Here is a 22,500-nt window from a genome sequence, read left to right as displayed (position 1 = left end):
ACACACACACAGGCACACAGACACACAGGCAGGCTGTGGAGTGCTCTGCAGGACCTCATAAGAGTCAATGCAGGGACCAGCTTTGGCAGGTATTACCTTCACAAGGACTCTCCACTGCCCACATGAGTGTGGAGAATATGCGCATGCCAGGTATTGACAGGCTCCTGGTGAAAATTTATAACATGAAAATGACATTTTATGAGGCCTTTTTTATGTTTTAGGTGAGGATCTGTTAGCAGTCCACTTGACTGAAACATCACTGCCATTAAGCTGCGGACGAGCAGTCATCACACCACTGCCCAAAAAAGGTCATCACCAAGATACGACAACCTGCCCCTCAGTCAGCCTGTGACGCAGTGATCACAAACTGCTGTCCAAAACTGTGGCCGTCAGAATGAGGGGATGGGGCATGTCAGAGTTTAACCACACTAACTGCACCCAACAGCTCAATCTCTGATAGCATTTATTTAATTTGGGATATTTGGATGTCTACTGGGGCACACGGTGGCACAGTGGCACAGCCTTTCACCTAGTGACTGCTGGGATATGCTGCAGTACCCCACGCGACCCTAATTAGGGTAAGCGGTTTAGATAATGAGTTACAGTGAGTGAGAGGTGCTTCCCCCATTCTGCACTGTGATAATGCCTTCTGACATTACAGTACCATTCTGCACTGTGATAATGCCTTCTGACATTACAGTACCATTCTGCACTGTGATAATGCCTTCTGACATCATAGTACCATTCTGCACTGTGATAATGCCTTCTGACATCACAGTACCATTCTGCACTGTGATAATGCCTTCTGACATTACAGTACCATTCTGCACTGTGATAATGCCTTCTGACATCACAGTACCATTCTGCACTGTGATAATGCCTTCTGACATTACAGTACCATTCTGCACTGTGATAATGCCTTCTGACATTATAGTACCATTCTGCTCTGTGATAATGCCTTCTGACATTACAGTACCATTCTGCACTGTGATAATGCCTTCTGACATCACAGTACCATTCTGCACTGTGATAATGCCTTCTGACATTACAGTACCATTCTGCACTGTGATAATGCCTTCTGACATCACAGTACCATTCTGCACTGTGATAATGACTTCTGACATTACAGTACCATTCTGCACTGTGATAATGCCTTCTGACATCACAGTACCATTCTGCACTGTGATAATGCCTTCTGACATCACAGTACCATTCTGCACTGTGATAATGCCTTCTGACATTATAGTACCATTCTGCTCTGTGATAATGCCTTCTGACATTATAGTACCATTCTGCACTGTGATAATGCCTTCTGACATCACAGTACCATTCTGCACTGTGAAAATAGTGTAATCACCAGTGGCCATGTACACTCACTCACTCACATCACTCACACACTAATAACAGCAAAGACAGAATGAAAATGAACTCAAAACTCAACTTGGCGAATACAAATAGACAATACACAGGGTATTGTATACTCAAACCAGATGGTTCCTCTTCCTGAAGGTCTGACCACTGAGTTAACTGGGCCTGGGCATACAGGATCCCTATTGGGCATACAGGATCCCTACTGGACTTTGGGAGGATGCAGAGTTTGGACTGTGCGGCTGTTGGGAAAACTTTGAAAGGTGTGTTGTGAAGATTTTAAACCAAAGAAAAGTTGAAGAAGAAAGAAGATAAAGCTTGGATAGCTGAATTTAATGTAAGACCAGAATATAAACCAGTGTAGAGAATTCTGTGCAGTGTCAGCTAAAAGTGCTGGCGATTTCTCCTGGAGGACTTGATATGGATATGTGTCAGTTAATGGTTCTGCCCCTGTAATGAACTCTGATGTGAACTGATGTGAATAGAGGTTGTTTTTATTTTAGGTACTAAATATAGTTGTGCCTGACAGTAAAAATGTCAGTTAATTACTCTTACTACTGGACAAGCAAAGTCTACGATATACTGCAGAAGAGAGAAGAGACTTGGGCAAAGACAGGAATTGTGACTGTCTTTAGGTGGTTTAGTGCAAAGACCAGAATTGTGACTGTCTTTAGGTGGTTTAGTGCAAAGACAGGAATTGTGACTGTCTTTAGGTGGTTTAGTGCAAAGACAGGAATTGTGACTGTCTTTAGTTGGTTTAGTGCAAAGACCAGAATTGTGACTGTCTTTAAGTGGTTTAGTGCAAAGACAGGAATTGTGAATGTCTTTAGTTGGTTTAGTGCAAAGACAGGAATTGTGAATGTCTTTAGGTGGTTTAGTGCAAAGACTGGAATTGTGACTGTCTTTAGGTGGTTTAGTGCAAAGACAGGAATTGTGAATGTCTTTAGTTGGTTTAGTGCAAAGACAGGAATTGTGACTGTCTTTAGGTGGTTTAGTGCAAAGACCAGAATTGTGACTGTCTTTAGGTGGTTTAGTGCAAAGACCAGAATTGTGAATGTCTTTAGTTGGTTTAGTGCAAAGACCAGAATTGTGAATGTCTTTAGGTGGTTTAGTGCAAAGACAGGAATTGTGAATGTCTTTAGTTGGTTTAGTGCAAAGACAGGAATTGTGAATGTCTTTAGGTGGTTTAGTGCAAAGACAGGAATTGTGAATGTCTTTAGTTGGTTTAGTGCAAAGACCAGAATTGTGACTGTCTTTAGTTGGTTTAGTGCAAAGACCAGAATTGTGACTGTCTTTAGTTGGTTTAGTGCAAAGACCAGAATTGTGAATGTCTTTAGGTGGTTTAGTGCAAAGACAGGAATTGTGAATGTCTTTAGTTGGTTTAGTGCAAAGACAGGAATTGTGACTGTCTTTAGGTGGTTTAGTGCAAAGACCAGAATTGTGACTGTCTTTAGGTGGTTTAGTGCAAAGACCAGAATTGTGACTGTCTTTAGGTGGTTTAGTGCAAAGACCAGAATTGTGACTGTCTTTAGTTGGTTTAGTGCAAAGACCAGAATTGTGAATGTCTTTAGGTGGTTTAGTGCAAAGACAGGAATTGTGAATGTCTTTAGTTGGTTTAGTGCAAAGACAGGAATTGTGAATGTCTTTAGTTGGTTTAGTGCAAAGACCAGAATTGTGAATGTCTTTAGTTGGTTTAGTGCAAAGACAGGAATTGTGAATGTCTTTAGGTGGTTTAGTGCAAAGACCAGAATTGTGAATGTCTTTAGGTGGTTTAGTGCAAAGACCAGAATTGTGACTGTCTTTAGGTGGTTTAGTGCAAAGACCAGAATTGTGACTGTCTTTAGGTGGTTTAGTGCAAAGACCAGAATTGTGACTGTCTTTAGGTGGTTTAGTGCAAAGACAGGAATTGTGAATGTCTTTAGGTGGTTTAGTGCAAAGACAGGAATTGTGACTGTCTTTAGTTGGTTTAGTGCAAAGACAGGAATTGTGAATGTCTTTAGGTGGTTTAGTGCAAAGACAGGAATTGTGACTGTCTTTAGTTGGTTTAGTGCAAAGATAGGAATTGTGAATGTCTTTAGGTGGTTTAGTGAAGTGCGGAGTGGTAGCTGATTTTACGCTGATCAGCTGAGGACTTGGCTATACTGGAGCCTCAGTGGTGTTAGGGAGATGAGGTGTGATCAGTAGTTGGAGAGTTTTTCTTTTTACAGGAATGGGAGTAATCCCATCGTGTGTCTGGACAGTGTCACACAACATAGTGTTTATATGTCTTGTTTGTATTGTTTAGTTTTGTTCAATTTTCCTTCCTTTTCAACATTTTTTATGAGAAGTGGTGATGCACATTTTTATTCAAGGTACACATTTGTCCCAATAAAGACGCTCCTTTAATTTAATAAAATTCTCTCTCTTTCACCGTTAGATGGAAAAACAGGTTGTTCAAGTCATCGGTATACCTGGAAGGCAGGTGTTCTCAATCTGATTAGAGAACAAACAGTGAAAGGAGACCGGGGCAGTACACTAGTCCAGTCCAGCACAGAACCGCCCTCTCTGGCAGTACTTAGAGTACCTAATCCAGCCAAAGGCTTCCAGTGCTCCCAGTTCACCTACGACCCACAGCTGCACACAAAAATCACTCAAATCCTCCCCATAAAGGCATGGTCTACAGGAGGCTATGGAGATAAACTTACATTACACTTCTGTCCCTCCTGCCTGGACCTACTGCAGGCCCCCGTTCTGAGCCAGTCGCCCACCAGTCATGCTACTCAACCTGACTGTGAACCAAGCGAACAACCTGTCCTTTACAGCCACACCAAAATCTCAGCTTTAACTATAGCAAAGCTAAGCACCTTCCGCCACTGTACAGTTGGTCTTAAAGACAAACTTACTGATATGCACACTGCTTGGTTATCAAATTAATCTATATGTGATACCACCTAGAACTCCTAGAGCCTTGTATATGAACTCTTTTATGCTATAAACAAATCACTGTACATACTTTATACTGTATGCTGTAAATAACTGAATAGACCGCTGAATCTGTTTACCCTGGACTCATTCTACACTGTGAATGTCAATTTGACGTGCTGGCCAGAGGAGGATGGGCTCCCCCATTGAGTCTTGGTTCCTCCCAAGGTTTCTTCCTCCTATCTGCTCCATTAGAGAGTTTATCTTTGCCACTGTCTTGGGCTTGCTTACTGGGGGTGTGGACACTGATCACTGTAAAGCTGATTTGAGACAACCTTGACTGTAAAAAACGCTATACAAATAAACTTAAACTTGAACTTGAACACTAAAGCAACCTCAGTCAACAACAGCTTTTTACTTTTGAACAACAGCTTTTTACTTTTTGAATGAAAGTATATTTTAGTGAGATAATAGTGCCTTTGGTTGCCAGAACTGTTTTTCAGTACTGCGTTGTTGTTGTTGGAATCCAAACATATTGAATTGTCTTCATTTTTGTAGTGACTAACAGATGGCATAGTGTTCAAATGTCATGAGGTCTAACCGTAGCCCGGCATGACTCATGCCTCAATAGTGGGGTTCACTTAAAACAGTATGAAACATGTTCAGTCAGTATCCATTCTAACATCATGCATCGACTGAATACTCATTCAATGAACTGAAAGGACAAACAGGCTACTCTCCTTTCCAACTAATAAATGAGAATGTGGTAAAGAAAAGTGGACTGACTTTTTTTGTTGTAGAGAAGGAGACATTTGTAAATTCAGCATGTAATCTGGGAGAAAGATTTCATAAAAATTGAGTTTGGACCTACTCATCTGTTTAACAGCGTGAAACTTGAGTCTCATGAATGTAGATGAGAAAACAGGACTCTGGTCCTATGTGGTCAGGACAGCAGCACACAGAGTCACGCTTTGACCAAAGCAGATTAGCCAATCTGAAACCCCTCTCACACATGCACTGCAACCCTAAAATAATCTAGATTCTAACCAGAGGGACTGAATGTGTGAAGCAAATGTCCGAATCAGTCGGATCAGATCCTAAACGGACTTTATTCTACCAGCCCCCCAGTACAAAGTCCGTTGTATGTTCGAATTGAGTCCATGTGTGAATAGAGTAGATTATAGTCCGGAGAAGGCACAGTGAGCAAGTGGGCGTGTTGATGTCATTTCTAACATGCGATTGGCACAAAACCCGGAAGAATACAAACATCCAAGGGTGAAGAAGGGTCGTTTACATGAAGACGCCAACGAAAATGTCGAACTGGAGAGACAGCGAGATTCGGGAACTGCTGTCGGTAAGGGCCGACGCCAAAATCGTAAGACAAAAGTCGGTAGCCTCGTCTGCCATTTTCGATGTGTCGTAAACAAAACACTGCGATTTTCACAGCATACTTTTTTGCGTCATGTCCTGCCTCCTGCACGCTCTACCCAGGCGCCACCCCTCACCTAACCCAAACGGAGTATCTTGATTAGGTGAGAGCGCGTCTGACACTGACAGTCTCCTGTTATGTGCTACATGTGTGAAAGGGCAACTTCGGACAAAATGTGAACCTGATTCTGCAGACATGGTCCATATTGCATATATGAATATGTATGAATGTCCGTAACGCACGTGTGACAACGGCTTGAGCTACAGTGTGATCAGGCCAGAGTCGTTTGTGCGTGTGTGTGTGTGTGTGTGTGTGTGTGTGTGCGTGTGTGTGTGTGTGTGTGTGTGAGTGTGTGTGTGTGTGTGTGTGTGTGAGTGTGTGTGTGTGTGTGTGTGTGTGTGAGTGTGTGCGTGTGTGTGTATGTGCGCGCGTGTGCGTGCGTGCGTGCATGAGTGCGTGTGTGTGTGTGTGTGTGTGTGTGTGTGAGTGTAACCTGTGTTAAACAGTGGTATCTGTGAGGAGCTCTCCTGAGTGGGTGGTTTAATGAAAACTTGCCGGTAGGAGTTTATCTTTTTGTTTTTGTGTGCGCTGGCATACTGCTGCATGCTATCATACTTATTTCTCTCTCTCTCTGTCCTTCCCCGAGGGTGACGGGGTGTGTGGGAGTGGTGGAGGTGGGCAGGGTTACTGCTTGGCTGCTCATGCCTGGTGGAGTGCAGGTCTGGAGCAGAGGTTGTGAGGAACATCAGGGTGATTCAGTGTCTGTGAATCATTCTTTTTAAACTAACAAGCACCGCTACAACACAAACCTCCTCCACTCAGGCCACCTTCTCCTGACCCGCTTTGATTTTTCTATTATTTTATTATTTCTTTGGCACAGCATTCAACTGTACTGCGTTATGTATTGTATGTCTGTATGCATGTGTGTGTGTGTGTATGTAGGTGATTATTTATTCATTTACTTGTTTATTTATTGAGCTATTTATTTATCAATGAGAGATCAGAGGTTTGCTTGTTTGTTTGTTCGCATTATCATCACTCCTTTATCTATTAGCATACAGTATCAGCATTGATTAATTGTTTGGTATATAATCACTTTAAACAGGCTATTGCAATGCAGTATGAGGAAAAAATACACACAACGAAAGCTTTCCTTTAAAAAGTCAATAACTGCATTTTGCAACAGTCACTCATCTTTTCAAAATATTTAGTGAACGCCAATCTAATCAAGTTAACCTCCCTTAGCTACAAAGCTAGTAACAATCTAATCAAGCTAACCTCCCTTAGCTACAAAGCTAGTAACAATCTAATCAAGTTAACCTCCCTTAGCTACAAAGCTAGTAACAATCTAATCAAGCTAACCTCCCTTAGCTACAAAGCTAGTAACAATCTAATCAAGTTAACCTCCCTTAGCTACAAAGCTAGTAACAATCTAATCAAGTTAACCTCCCTTAGCTACCAAGCTAGTAACAAGTTAATGTTAGACAGCTGATGCTGAGCTAACATGTTTGCTAACCGTTCCGTAGTAAACAGAACTAGGTGGTCCATAACTGTGTTGCGTTCTAGCGGCCAATCAGGATAGCCATGGGTTTGAAGGTTAAGTATTAGGAGAATAGGCATTGTAGTTCGAAAGCAATGCACACCTGTGGGCACATGTGGACTCTTAACCTCTGTGTGAGTTTGGGATCTAAATAAAGAGTATGCAAAGGCACACTCGGTCTTCGTTGTCGAGTTCATTTCTACCGTGCAGTTCCATGAACGACTCGTTCATTGGCGCCAACGTTTAACTTGTGTTTCACATTGCCAAGTTACCGACTGACTTATCCGGGTGTGTTTTGAGGTGCCTGATCAAATTTGATGTGATCCATCCAGAATCCTTTATTTTGATACCGCACACCTTGCATTTAGCCATTCTTTTATTTGGGCCCTGTGTAAAGGCATTATAACCAAAGGTTATCATAAATGACACAGCAGCTGCAGGTGTGATCGCCATGGTTACGGTGTTGTTGCTGGAGCTTACAGTCATCTGTGGCCATGCGCATGCGTAAAGTTACGCATCATAATAAAGGAGGGAATGACATTCAGCTGATCTGACATTTCCTTAATGTTAATGCGCCAAAGAAAAAATAAAATCAAGATTGTGCACGAGTCCCAAATCTCGAGTCCGAGTTGAGTCTCAAGTCTTCTGAGGACAAGTCTGAAGTCAAGTCCGAAGTCACTGTGTGTGTGACTTAAGTAGAATTCGTGTCCAAGTCGCAGACTTGAGTCCCTGTCTCTGACACACACACACACAGACAAACATGGCAAAATATCCTCTTCTTGGATGTACATTCAGTGTTGATCTTTGTGAGAAAGCTCATATAACTGTCCAGACTCGTGTGGGTGTGTAATGTACAGAGAGGCTGACATGTTTATGACTCTGTATGGCTGTGTCAGGCATAAAGACAATGTCTTATTTTTATTATTATTTTTTCTTCAGGCTACACACTGTAAATCAGCAGGATTTTCACTGGGGGTAAAACAGACTAGACCGCGACAGAATAAAATAGACCAGATTACTGCGGTGTGAAATAGATCAGATTACTGTGGTGTGAAATAGACTAGACTACTGTGGTGTGAAATAGACCAGACTACTGCGGTGTGAAATAGACTAGACTACTGTGGTGTGAAATAGACCAGATTACTGTGGTGTGAAACAGACCAGACTACTGCGGTGTGAAATAGACCAGACTACGGTGGTGTGAAACAGACAAGACTACTGTGGTGTAAAATAGACCAGACTACTGTGGTGTAAAATAGACCAGACTACTGTGGTGTAAAATAGACCAGATTACTGCAGTGCAAAATAGACCAGACTACTGCAGTGTAAAATAGACCAGATTACTGCAGTGTAAAATAGACCAGATTACTGCAGCGTAAAATAGACCAGACTACTGTGGTGTAAAATAGAACAGACTACTGTGGTGTAACATAGACTAGATTACTGCAGAGTTAAATAGACCAGACTACTGTGGTGTAAAATAGACCAGACTACTGTGGTGTAAAATAGACCAGACTACTGTGGTGTAAAATAGACCAGACTACTGTGGTGTGAAATAGACCAGATTACTGCAGTGTAAAATAGACCAGACTACTGCAGTGTAAAATAGACCAGATTACTGCAGTGTAAAATAGACCAGATTACTGCAGTGTAAAATAGACCAGATTACTGCAGTGTAAAATAGACCAGATTACTGCAGCGTAAAATAGACCAGATTACTGCAGCGTAAAATAGACCAGATTACTGTGGTGTGAAACAGACTAGACTACTGTGGTGTGAAACAGACTAGATTACTGTGGTGTGAAATAGACTAGACTACTGTGGTGTGAAACAGACTAGATTACTGTGGTGTAAAATAGACTAGACTACTGTGGTGTGAAATAGACCAGACTACTGTGGTGTGAAACAGACCAGACTACTGTGGTGTGAAACAGACCAGACTACTGTGGTGTGAAATAGACTAGACTACTGTGGTGTGAAACAGACCAGACTACTGTGGTGTAAAATAGACCAGACTACTGTGGTGTGAAACAGACCAGACTACTGTGGTGTGAAATAGACTAGACTACTGTGGTGTGAAACAGACCAGACTACTGTGGTGTAAAATAGACCAGACTACTGTGGTGTGAAACAGACCAGACTACTGTGGTGTAAAATAGACCAGACTACTGTGGTGTAAAATAGACTAGACTACTGTGGTGTAAAATAGACTAGACTACTGTGGTGTGAAACAGACCAGACTACTGTGGTGTGAAACAGACCAGACTACTGTGGTGTGAAATAGACCAGACTACTGTGGTGTGAAATAGACTAGACTACTGTGGTGTAAAATAGACCAGACTACTGTGGTGTAAAATAGACTAGACTACTGTGGTGTGAAATAGACCAGACTACTGTGGTGTGAAACAGACCAGACTACTGTGGTGTGAAACAGACCAGACTACTGTGGTGTGAAATAGACCAGACTACTGTGGTGTGAAATAGACCAGACTACTGTGGTGTAAAATAGACTAGACTACTGTGGTGTGAAATAGACCAGACTACTGTGGTGTGAAACAGACCAGACTACTGTGGTGTGAAACAGACCAGACTACTGTGGTGTAAAATAGACCAGACTACTGTGGTGTGAAATAGACCAGATTACTGTGGTGTAAAATAGACCAGATTACTGTGGTGTAAAATAGACCAGACTACTGTGGTGTAAAATAGACTAGACTACTGTGGTGTAAAATAGACTAGACTACTGTGGTGTAAAATAGACCAGACTACTGTGGTGTGAAACAGACCAGACTACTGCAGTGTAAAATAGACCAGACTACTGTGGTGTGAAATAGACCAGACTACTGTGGTGTAAAATAGACCAGACTACTGTGGTGTGAAATAGACCAGACTACTGTGGTGTAAAATAGACCAGACTACTGTGGTGTGAAATAGACCAGACTACTGTGGTGTAAAATAGACCAGACTACTGTGGTGTAAAATAGACTAGACTACTGTGGTGTGAAACAGACCAGACTACTGTGGTGTAAAATATACCAGACTACTGTGGTGTGAAACAGACCAGACTACTGTGGTGTAAAATAGACCAGACTACTGTGGTGTGAAATAGACCAGACTACTGTGGTGTAAAATAGACCAGACTACTGTGGTGTAAAATAGACCAGACTACTGCGGTGTGAAATAGACTAGACTACTGTGGTGTAAAATAGACCAGACTACTGTGGTGTAAAATAGACCAGACTACTGTGGTGTAAAATAGACCAGACTACTGTGGTGTAAAATAGACCAGACTACTGTGGTGTGAAATAGACTAGACTACTGTGGTGTGAAACAGACCAGACTACTGTGGTGTAAAATAGACCAGACTACTGTGGTGTGAAATAGACTAGACTACTGTGGTGTGAAACAGACCAGACTACTGTGGTGTAAAATAGACCAGACTACTGTGGTGTGAAACAGACCAGACTACTGTGGTGTAAAATAGACCAGACTACTGTGGTGTGAAATAGACCAGACTACTGTGGTGTAAAATAGACCAGACTACTGTGGTGTAAAATAGACCAGACTACTGCGGTGTGAAATAGACTAGACTACTGTGGTGTAAAATAGACCAGACTACTGTGGTGTAAAATAGACCAGACTACTGTGGTGTAAAATAGACCAGACTACTGTGGTGTGAAATAGACCAGACTACTGTGGTGTAAAATAGACCAGACTACTGTGGTGTAAAATAGACCAGACTACTGTGGTGTAAAATAGACCAGACTACTGTGGTGTAAAATAGACCAGACTACTGTGGTGTAAAATAGACTAGACTACTGTGGTGTGAAATAGACCAGACTACTGCGGTGTGAAATAGACCAGACTACTGCAGTGTAAAATAGACCAGACTACTTTGGTGTAAAATAGACTAGACTACTGTGGTGTAAAATAGACCAGACTACTGTGGTGTAAAACAGACCAGACTACTGTGGTGTAAAATAGACCAGACTACTGTGGTGTAAAATAGACCAGACTACTGTGGTGTAAAATAGACCAGACTACTGTGGTGTAAAATAGACCAGACTACTGTGGTGTAAAATAGACTAGACTACTGTGGTGTGAAACAGACCAGACTACTGTGGTGTGAAATAGACCAGACTACTGTGGTGTAAAATAGACCAGACTACTGTGGTGTGAAATAGACCAGACTACTGTGGTGTAAAATAGACCAGACTACTGTGGTGTAAAATAGACCAGACTACTGTGGTGTGAAATAGACTAGACTACTGTGGTGTGAAACAGACCAGACTACTGTGGTGTAAAATAGACCAGACTACTGTGGTGTGAAATAGACTAGACTACTGTGGTGTGAAACAGACCAGACTACTGTGGTGTAAAATAGACCAGACTACTGTGGTGTGAAACAGACCAGACTACTGTGGTGTAAAATAGACCAGACTACTGTGGTGTGAAATAGACCAGACTACTGTGGTGTAAAATAGACCAGACTACTGTGGTGTAAAATAGACCAGACTACTGTGGTGTGAAATAGACCAGACTACTGTGGTGTAAAATAGACCAGACTACTGTGGTGTAAAATAGACCAGACTACTGTGGTGTAAAATAGACCAGACTACTGTGGTGTAAAATAGACCAGACTACTGTGGTGTAAAATAGACCAGACTACTGTGGTGTAAAATAGACCAGACTACTGTGGTGTAAAATAGACTAGACTACTGTGGTGTGAAATAGACCAGACTACTGCGGTGTGAAATAGACCAGACTACTGCAGTGTAAAATAGACCAGACTACTTTGGTGTAAAATAGACTAGACTACTGTGGTGTAAAATAGACCAGACTACTGTGGTGTAAAACAGACCAGACTACTGTGGTGTAAAATAGACCAGACTACTGTGGTGTAAAATAGACCAGACTACTGTGGTGTAAAATAGACCAGACTACTGTGGTGTAAAATAGACCAGACTACTGTGGTGTAAAATAGACTAGACTACTGTGGTGTGAAACAGACCAGACTACTGTGGTGTGAAATAGACCAGACTACTGTGGTGTAAAATAGACCAGACTACTGTGGTGTAAAATAGACTAGACTACTGTGGTGTAAAATAGACCAGACTACTGTGGTGTAAAATAGACTAGACTACTGTGGTGTGAAATAGACCAGACTACTGCGGTGTGAAATAGACCAGACTACTGCAGTGTAAAATAGACCAGACTACTGTGGTGTAAAACAGACCAGACTACTGTGGTGTAAAATAGACCAGACTACTGTGGTGTAAAATAGACCAGACTACTGTGGTGTAAAATAGACCAGACTACTGTGGTGTGAAATAGACCAGACTACTGTGGTGTAAAATAGACCAGACTACTGTGGTGTGAAATAGACTAGACTACTGTGGTGTGAAACAGACCAGACTACTGTGGTGTAAAATAGACCAGACTACTGTGGTGTGAAACAGACCAGACTACTGTGGTGTAAAATAGACCAGACTACTGTGGTGTAAAATAGACCAGACTACTGTGGTGTAAAATAGACCAGACTACTGTGGTGTGAAATAGACCAGACTACTGTGGTGTGAAATAGACCAGACTACTGTGGTGTAAAATAGACTAGACTACTGTGGTGTGAAATAGACCAGACTACTGCGGTGTGAAATAGACTAGACTACTGTGGTGTAAAATAGACTAGACCATAGACCTTAGCATGGAAAGAGTGGGGTGAATAGCGACCTGTTCATTTGTCCCTTATGAACAATAACCAATGACCAGTCAGCTGTACCACTGGTTAGCTAATCACATGAGCTTTCCCATCCCTGTAGGCATTTATACCAAAATAAGAGTCCCACAGTATGAAAGTCCCAAAATACATAGATATAAATAAAGTATCACAAAAATAAATAAATAAATAAAACAATAGATTTTTGAAGAAAGAAAGAAAGTGTCAGTTACCATTATTCTTGGCAAACAGCTGGGAGACGTCTGAGCAGGAGACATTGACGACTTGACCAACCTCAGCCCGGTGCCAACATCGGATCTCATCCCACTCTGTTGGGCACCCTGACACACACACACACACACACAAACAACAAAAACACACACAGGCAGAGTACTGGTTATTACCACTTCATTTTAAAAGAGCCTGAAGTTAGATGTGAAAAGACCCCTCTGCTCCCTGGTGTGGAAATGATAGTAATGCATCTTCTCGCAGGAGTTCTGGGTTGTGATCATTGATTATCATTGGTCTGGATAACACTAGAATAAGAACATCATGTGAGTTTTCAATGTTTCTGTCAAAGCACTGAGAGATGACATAAGGAGGTGGAGGAGGTGAGAGAGAAGAGGAGGCACAGAGAGGAGAAACTGAGATGGAGACAGGAGAAGCTGAGATGGAGAGAGGAAGGAATAGAAGCCTCGGGGAACTGATAAAAAGATCAGGCCTGTGTGTGAGTGTGTGTGTGTGTGTGTGTGTCCATTTGATAAAAGAAAAGAGAGGCTGAATGAATGAGTGAGACCTGTTAACTTTAATGAGGGCCAAAGGGAGTAGTGTGAGTATGTGTGTGCGTGTGTGTGTGAGAGCATTAGCAAGTGTGTGTGTTTCAGAGGGGATACATAATCATGGCCAGTGCTCTCTGAATCTTCTGTTAATTTCCCCTGTTTCTGTATGTCTGTCTGAAGCATCTGGACACACACACACACACACACACACACACACCTTGTGTTTGGTGTGAGGTGTGTGTGTGTGTGTGTGTGTGTGTGTGTGTGTGCGTGCGCGTGTAAGCGTGTGTGAGTGTCTGTGTGTGTGTGCATGTGTGTTTGTTCGTGCGTGTGTGTGCGTGTGTGTGTGTGTGTGTGTGTTCACAGGCCATTACAACATGAATAGCACATGAGTGTTTCTGTGCATGCTTTATATGTACATTACCTTCATCCTGTGCCAATTGTAAAAACGGTTTTTGGGGTTTTTTTGTTTTGGTTTGTTTTTTTTTTTGTTATTTTTGTGAAAGAATATATTTGGGTAATCCTCACATTTATACAAAGTGAAATACAAACAAACAAATGCGCACTGAGATGCTATAAATACTCACAGACGTGTCCATTCAGCATGCAGTCCTAATCTAGCACAACTACAGATGTGCTCAAAACCCTCTGATACTTTTAACTTCAAAAGGGAAGCAGGGTGTTATTTACTGTGATGAGAAAGATCTGAGGCTTTTCTCAGTGTGAATGTGGATTAAAACATCAGCTGAGTGGCATGCTTTCTCGTCCATTATGCATTACCTCCTTCTGCTCTATGCTAATGGCACTGAATCGGTCCTTCTCTCGTATGACTCTCTCTGCAACATTGCACAGATAAAAAAGAATCTAAACATCATTGTTGCTGTTTCTCTTTGTTGCTCACTCTCTCTCCCTCTCTCTCTCTCCCTCTCCCTCTCCCTCTCTCTCCCCCTCTGCCCCCCCCCCCCCCCCGCCTCTGTATTGAAAAGGATTGTTTAACTGAATTGACTTTCATGCTTGTATGATGTGTGCAGTGATGTATGAGTATTTGTTAGTTACCTGCAGACATAACCACATAACTACATGTTCTTTACTTTAGCAAGGATCTGATTCATTTCCTTCACGTTAATCCCACTGTGTTCCTGTTGGCATGTCCAGCCCGATCAGTAAATTAGACTCGGAAAAATAACCCTCACTGCCTAAAATGAGGTAAATTTAAAAAAGAAGTAAGACAGGGAATCAGAGTGGCATGCTGCAGCTGAGAGTGAGACAGGTTCTCAGAGGAGCCAGTGCAGGGGCGGTCTGTAGGCAGTGAGCGTGAGTCTGGCACGGACAAAGCCTCAGTGTGGCCACGCAGGGACACGGGCGTCTTTTTAGGACTGGTGGCACCTCATTAAAGCTGGTGTTTTGGAAGCTTAAAACCCAACAGAGCTGATCACTTTCATTTTTTATGGCCAGGACATTGAGTTTTCTCTCTCTCTCTCTCTGTCTCTTTCTCTCTCTCTGTTCCCAATGCCAGTGATTCCCTTTAATTTATTAATCATATGTCTTATTTGGAAGTGCTGATCAGACCATGTGTCTCAAACTACTCTGATTGTTTCTATGGCTGAAAATAACATAATTATACATTTTTGAATCTCTCATCAGTTTTGACTGAAAGATATTTTCTGCATTAAACCTCAAAAGAGAAACAGGGATGATCGAATCATGCCCCTATTTCCATTTTACACAATGAAACAAACACAGATGTGTATTATTCTGAGATATTAATTTGGTTAGTTTTACCTTAATTACTGCTGCGATTTAGACAACTGAGAACTGATTGAGATTCGTGTGACCCATAGCTCTGAGAACACTCCACATAAGGAATGTGGTGAGGTCAGAGCATATTTGTAACCCAGTGAGCCAGATTTAAAATACTTCTCTGAATGCAAACTTCACAGCAGTATTGTCCTATAACAAACATTTGGCCTATCCACACTGTCAACAAAATAATCTAAAAAAACAAGTGTATATTTGCTGCATTAAAAAAAAAAAATCTCTATACCTGAAATTTTAGCTGACAAGAGAGAGAGGACAGCTCCATGCGTGAGAGTGAAATTGTACATTTCTGACAGGGACGGTTTACCCTCGGTCAGTGTAGAGTCAAGCGTCCTACGTACGTGTGTCAACCTCTAAGCAAACACAGTTTTCACTGCCTGTAGAAAAACACTGGATTAAGATTACAACGCGTAAAACTCGACCATAACGCACTGGCTCTGGATAATCGTTTCATGTTTTGTTTTGTTTTTTCCTTTTGTCTTTGAATTGATTAAAAGCAAAAACAGTTATACATTTGAGAGTTTGATGTGATTTGGTGCAATGTGACTCTTTCCGGAATTGCACTGACATATTAAAACATATATATCATACATTAGCTGTATTACAGAATCCTCCTGTCTCCCAGTGCAGGGCGTTCTGTCACTTCTGTATTGATTCACTCAATCTTCTCTTTCATATCTCTTTACGTCTCTCATGTTTTATACCTTCATAGACACACATGAGATGAGATCTGATGGGGTTTGATCTGATTTCTCAGAAACGTCTCATCTAATCTCCACCGTGCGCTCTTTGCTTTAATGCACATCTCATCTACCATTAACCGAAATCGTCATGTCTTTCTTGTCCTCCTGCTCCTCCTTCTCCTCGCCTCCCCTGTGTCGGTCTCTTATTACTGTATCTGTCTTTCTCCTTCCACAGACCCCAGACTCCTCTTCATCATAGTTTAATGCCAGCTTATTGTATGTGTGTCATTTGATTGACTGAAATATGTTTTTTCCTTATACGGGATAATATCACCGGTTACCTTTTCTCCGACACAGCCTGTTCTCTGCTGGGAACAGCACATCAGACTTGAAGAGAGTCTCGAGAAAATAAGAGAATATGAGGGAGGGGGGGGAGCAAATATGACCAACAGAAAGTATTACTGATATCATTTCTAGCAAGACACGAACAATGTCTGTGTTAGTACACAGTATCACAGGATTGCTTTGATTCTCTCTAATGACGCCAAACTAAGCTCTCCATCTAAAGCCAGACTCAGGCTGTTCTGTTTTTTCTGCTGAAGCAGCGAGAGAAAGCAGACCTGGACAGACGAGGTGGCGGGGGGAGGGGGGGGCTCAGTATCAGCAGGTGAATTCAACTCTGAGGAGGAGAAGTCCAATCTGTGTAGGGTGCGTTTTAAATATTTAGAGAGTTTCTTATCACTCACGTCCTATTCTTTTATCTCTCCCTCATGCCTCTTTACCTCTGCCTCCCTTTAGATAAAGCCTGCCCGCCTGTCTGTGTGATATATGAGTTTGAAGTGGGAAGTTGGAAAGAGGAACACACAGTCATGGAAACTGTAAACCAAAAGTTTAGTGCACACTCTTTCCTAGATAACATAAACTCCTAGATAACACTCATTCATAGACTCAGACTAAATCTGGACAGTGTTACATGGACTATATATTACTGTAGGATGTCATAAATCTTTAATGAAAAAAAAAGGTGGGTGAATGGAATAAAGAAAAAGAAAGCTATGTCTGTATGTTATGGGATAAAACACTCAGTTCAAAGCTATATTACATCACTGAATAGCAGGTGCCAAAAACCACACAGTACATGTCTTCTCACCATGTAGGCTCTCTCTCTCTCTCTCTCTTTCTCCTCTCTCCCTCTCTGTCTCTTTCTTTCTCTCTCCTGCCCTCTCTCTTTCCCTGTCTCTCTCTCTCTCTCTCCCATTTTTCTTTCCCCCTCTCTCTACATGAGGTTTTCCCATAATTCCTTTCTCCGTGATTCGTTAGTTTGTGTTTATGTACTTGCAGTGTAAAGACACAGTGCAGCCCCTCACAGTGCCTGGTTTGCAACAGAAACAGTGAGCAGTGCATCAGCAAACATGACAAGTTCAAATCCCATGGAGGGAACTATTAGGCGAAGAAATGCTAGATACTCGACTAGCGCCTATTTAAATGAATAAGCGCTCGTGGTCTAGGGAAATAGACCACACTGTAACAAAATGCTGTAAGAAAACAGCCAAATTCTGACAGTAACATACTGTTCCCCATTAAAATGGTACTAGCCTGTAGAAACCAATGCATTCTGGACAATATTTATGGACAGCTTGCCGTTTCCATAAAATACTGCAATATACTGTGAACAGTGTTGCAATCTGGGGGTGATGTTACAATCAACGGGCAGAGAGGCCCCGCAAATAGAGAACGCTACTGTATTTCTAGAGACACACTGAGCACGAAATCATGAAGCCAACTCTGGAATTTCTTTTCGAGGATTATCCATCTGAATCCTGCACTTTATGAGCAAATTATACAGCAACTTGAAATACATTTTATCTCTCTGGGCGACGTTCGCTTACTATCGTCATCTTTAAACTCCAACTGATCAGTAACATAACGAAGTTACTCTCAACAAAGGCATGTGTTTTATTACCAAAATAGAAATAGCTTTGAATGTATTGTGTTGATGTTTGTCACATGATTCATTCTTGTCTTTATTAATGTAAAGCAACAAAAAATTCCGATGAACCAGATCAACATATATTGATTCAAGGGGGATGAGTTACTTTGTATCAGTGACACAGGTATCTGCGCATGCGCCATACTCCCGGGGTAGATGGGCGGAGCTTCCCAGCATGCCTTGTGCTAATGGACTGTTGTTTATCCCCAGTTCATTATTGTTTAGTTTATCTTTCCCTAGTGCAAGTGTATCTTTATTGTTTATCATTTAGTCTTTGTGTTGTGTTGATTAATACTTGTGATCGTGTTAACAGCAACTGTGCACCGTGAATGTAATTGTCTTCGTAGAAGATGTAGTCCCCTCCTACTTATGGGGAGAGTGTAAGTAGTGTTTACTGTGCAGTATTTCAAGAATGTGGCTTAGTGATTAATTTGGTTAAGTTCATTCAGAATACATAAGAAGTTACTTCCTAAGGAAGGAATCTAATATTTTCATGCTTCTAGAGGAACAAAGTCGTAGGGCTCCTCTATTAGGAGGTATATCATTTACCCTGTATTAACCCTGGTTTTCCAGTTGGTGACAGTTTTTGGAGATCCAGATCAGAGACAAATCGACGTTTGCTCTGGGCTCACAAATGAGCTTTCGATCGCTAAGCCTGGACTGTTCCATGACGCCATCCAAGAGACTCGCTGATGTGTCACAGACGGACTACAGATATCCAGCGGGCTAAATACCTGGACCTGTCAGGAGCTCCGAATCCCATAGTACGAAAAGCGTTGCGACTGGCCGTGAGTGCGCCGACGAGCCACAGCCAATGAGAGCGCAAGATCCGGAGTGAGGGGAAACCCGGGGGGAGGAGTTGTGCAGCATCGTGTACAAAGTGGTGTAGTGTGTCTGTGACTTCAGCTGGGTCAGTCACTAAGTCGTGTACTTGGAAAACCCCCCTGGTTTTCACTGCTGCTACATAATTAAAACACACCAGTTTCAGACGATTCGTTTAGGTGCAAATACGTGCTATGGTCAAATTGTGTTCATTCAACAAATGATTTATTTGTTTATTTATTTTTTGAGTGTAGCTGGCAGCACCCTCATGCAGTCCTCTTATGATGCGACTGGACAGTACAGCAGTAACGTCAACTTTTTTATTATTATTTTGTAGGTAAAGCTGATCACATTAAAATTGCTAATCAAGGTTACAGTAAAGGCAGTGCTTAATTTGTAGTGATTGGCTGTCATCAGTACTGCCAGTAATATGCTCTATTTACAAAAATGACTATGTAGTACTGTATTTGGGACTATGTGTGTGTGAGTATTTAACTAGAGAGATGTTTGGAGGACCGCACGGCCAAACCTGGGGAATGCAGAAGACGTCTTCAAAAGGCTGTTCCAGTGCACCATGATGTCCATGAGTCTCGCTCGGCAAGGCCGTGTGTTTTGCGTTCAATGATGGTGGTGGAAATTTCACAGGTGAACAAAATAGTGAAAACCAAAAGAATTCAGGAAACAAAACCTGTATGTCCACAGGGGCTATGGAAAGGGAGTATGGAGCACTATATAACAACATGGAGAACTATATGGACCGTATAAGTTCGCTGCAAACCATTTAAAGATTTCTCAGGCTCCTCTCTCTCGTGCGAGTGCCCACCAAATCTCTCCTTAAAGAGACATAACTCCCAGATAGGCAGCACCCTCCAGCATCTCATGTGTATGTCAGTGCCTTTCTCTTCTCCACCACCATCATATCCTAACAGGAGTGAGAAAACTGTCTGAGTCACTGTCCAGACCAAACCTATAGACAGACTCCACAAACCAAAGACCAGTCCAGACCAATCCTACAGACAGACTCCACAAACCAAAGACCAGTCCAGACCAATCCTACAGACACTACTCCACAAACCAAAGACCAGTCCAGACCGAACCTACAGACAGACTCCACAAACCAAAGACCAGTCCAGACCAATCCTACAGACACTACTCCACAAACCAAAGACCAGTCCAGACCGAACCTACAGACAGACTCCACAAACCAAAGACCAGTCCAGACCAATCCTACAGACAGACTCCACAAACCAAAGACCCGTCCAGACCAAACCTACAGACAGACTCCACAAACCAAAGACCACTCCAGACCAAACCTACAGACAGACTCCACAAACCAAAGACCCGTCCAGACCAATCCTACAGACAGACTCCACAAACCAAAGACCACTCCAGACCAAACCTACAGACAGACTCCACAAACCAAAGACCAGTCCAGACCAATCCTACAGACAGACTCCACAAACCAAAGACCCGTCCAGACCAATCCTACAGACACTACTCCACAAACCAAAGACCAGTCCAGACCGAACCTACAGACAGACTCCACAAACCAAAGACCAGTCCAGACCAAACCTATAGACAGACTCCACAAACCAAAGACCAGTCCAGACCAATCCTACAGACAGACTCCACAAACCAAAGACCACTCCAGACCAAACCTACAGACAGACTCCACAAACCAAAGACCAGTCCAGACCAATCCTACAGACACTACTCCACAAACCAAAGACCACTCCAGACCAAACCTACAGACAGACTCCACAAACCAAAGACCCGTCCAGACCAATCCTACAGACAGACTCCACAAACCAAAGACCAGTCCAGACCAATCCTACAGACAGACTCCACAAACCAAAGACCCGTCCAGACCAATCCTACAGACAGACTCCACAAACCAAAGACCAGTCCAGACCAATCCTACAGACAGACTCCACAAACCAAAGACCCGTCCAGACCAAACCTACAGACAGACTCCACAAACCAAAGACCCGTCCAGACCAATCCTACAGACACTACTCCACAAACCAAAGACCACTCCAGACCAATCCTACAGACACTACTCCACAAACCAAAGACCAGTCCAGACCAAACCTACAGACAGACTCCACAAACCAAAGACCAGTCCAGACCAAACCTATAGACAGACTCCACAAACCAAAGACCCGTCCAGACCAAACCTACAGACAGACTCCACAAACCAAAGACCCGTCCAGACCAGGTCTAATGAAAAATTCTATTCATTGCACTAACACAACCTCTTTCCCACCTCCAGCTATAGTCTCTCTGCTTCCCCCTGTATTTCTCTACTCTCCATCCACACCCTCTCTCTCTCTCCCCCTGTCGACCTGTACTCCTCTCCTCTCCATCTCCTCCTCCTCCTCTGTTTCCTCCCTTGTTCCATGCTGGTGGTAATAAATCAGATGGAGACACAGTGCCTGCCCTCTCCCCCTCTTTAAAGTCACTGTGTTAATGAAAGTCACTGTGTTAATGACGGTCACCATGGAGCTTGCTGCAGGAGGAGTTCCCATTAACCTTAATCTATACCCTTTTACCATGTTTGAACACACACACACACACACATACACTTGTGAAACCTTGTTTGATATGTCAGTAATAAAACCCAGACTACACCGGAAAACAAGATTTTGCACCAACCCAACTCTCCTATATAGAAACTCATCAGCTCTGATTGGCTTAATCTTCTGTGATTGGCTGAATCAGTTCTGATTGGGTGAGTAAGGTGTACTGGCAAAATCAGCTATGATTTGTTGAATCAGGTTTGTTTGAGTGCGCAAACTTCAGAAATTCAGGATCTTCTGAGGTCTTTTTCGTACAAATAGAAATTAATGAAAACAATGTAATGGGCCATCCTTACAGGTAACTGGCTGTATAATATAACTTCATATCTTGTTATAACATTGTTATTATATAATCTATTATATTGCTATAATACACATTTTTACAGTGACTCAGGGTTTCAGAAGTTTTTGTCTGTTTGTTTTTGTGTTACTTTAGATATTGGCAGTGTCATCCCAAATGATTGCCATTTTCAGTAGCTGACATATTCTCAGTGTTGGAATATCTTTGCACTGATGTCTGTTTCCACAAAATCTCATTAAATATGCATCACTATCACCAGTTTTCCATTTTTAACATTTTGTCATGTCACTAATTTTAGCAAGTCAATGCGCTGCAGCTACTAGGTTTTTTCTTCTCCTTACTCAAATACAGCATTTCAGCTTAGATCTGTGCCCCAAAACTCTCACATAAATGAACACATATACTGTAGCCACATGATAGAAACTCGGTTTTAGCGGATGTCTTCCGTGTTCAGGATGCACAGTGTGAAACTCTGATGTGGGGTTCTGCAGAGGCAAACCCAAGCCCAGAGAGCCAAAACATTCAGATATGAATTAGGCCTAATGAATAAAAGTTGAACAGTAACATTTTTGCA

General features: G+C 42.2%; 1 protein-coding gene across 1 annotated transcript in view; it reads right to left on the bottom strand.

Annotated features, from left to right (window-relative positions):
* The window catches only part of ghrhrb (growth hormone releasing hormone receptor b), a 56,797-nt gene that overhangs the window by 25,102 nt on the left and 9,195 nt on the right, over positions 1-22,500 (bottom strand). Inside the window, exon 3 of the mRNA XM_030791142.1 lies at positions 13,188-13,295. Coding sequence (XP_030647002.1) covers positions 13,188-13,295 — 108 coding nt within the window. The remainder of the gene's footprint in view (positions 1-13,187; positions 13,296-22,500) is intronic.

This window comes from Chanos chanos, chromosome 14 (assembly GCF_902362185.1).
Source record: "Chanos chanos chromosome 14, fChaCha1.1, whole genome shotgun sequence".
In the NCBI taxonomy this organism is placed as follows: domain Eukaryota; kingdom Metazoa; phylum Chordata; class Actinopteri; order Gonorynchiformes; family Chanidae; genus Chanos; species Chanos chanos.
The sequence above is the reverse complement of the archived record's forward strand: the minus strand, read 5'-3'. Positions and strand labels throughout refer to the sequence as shown.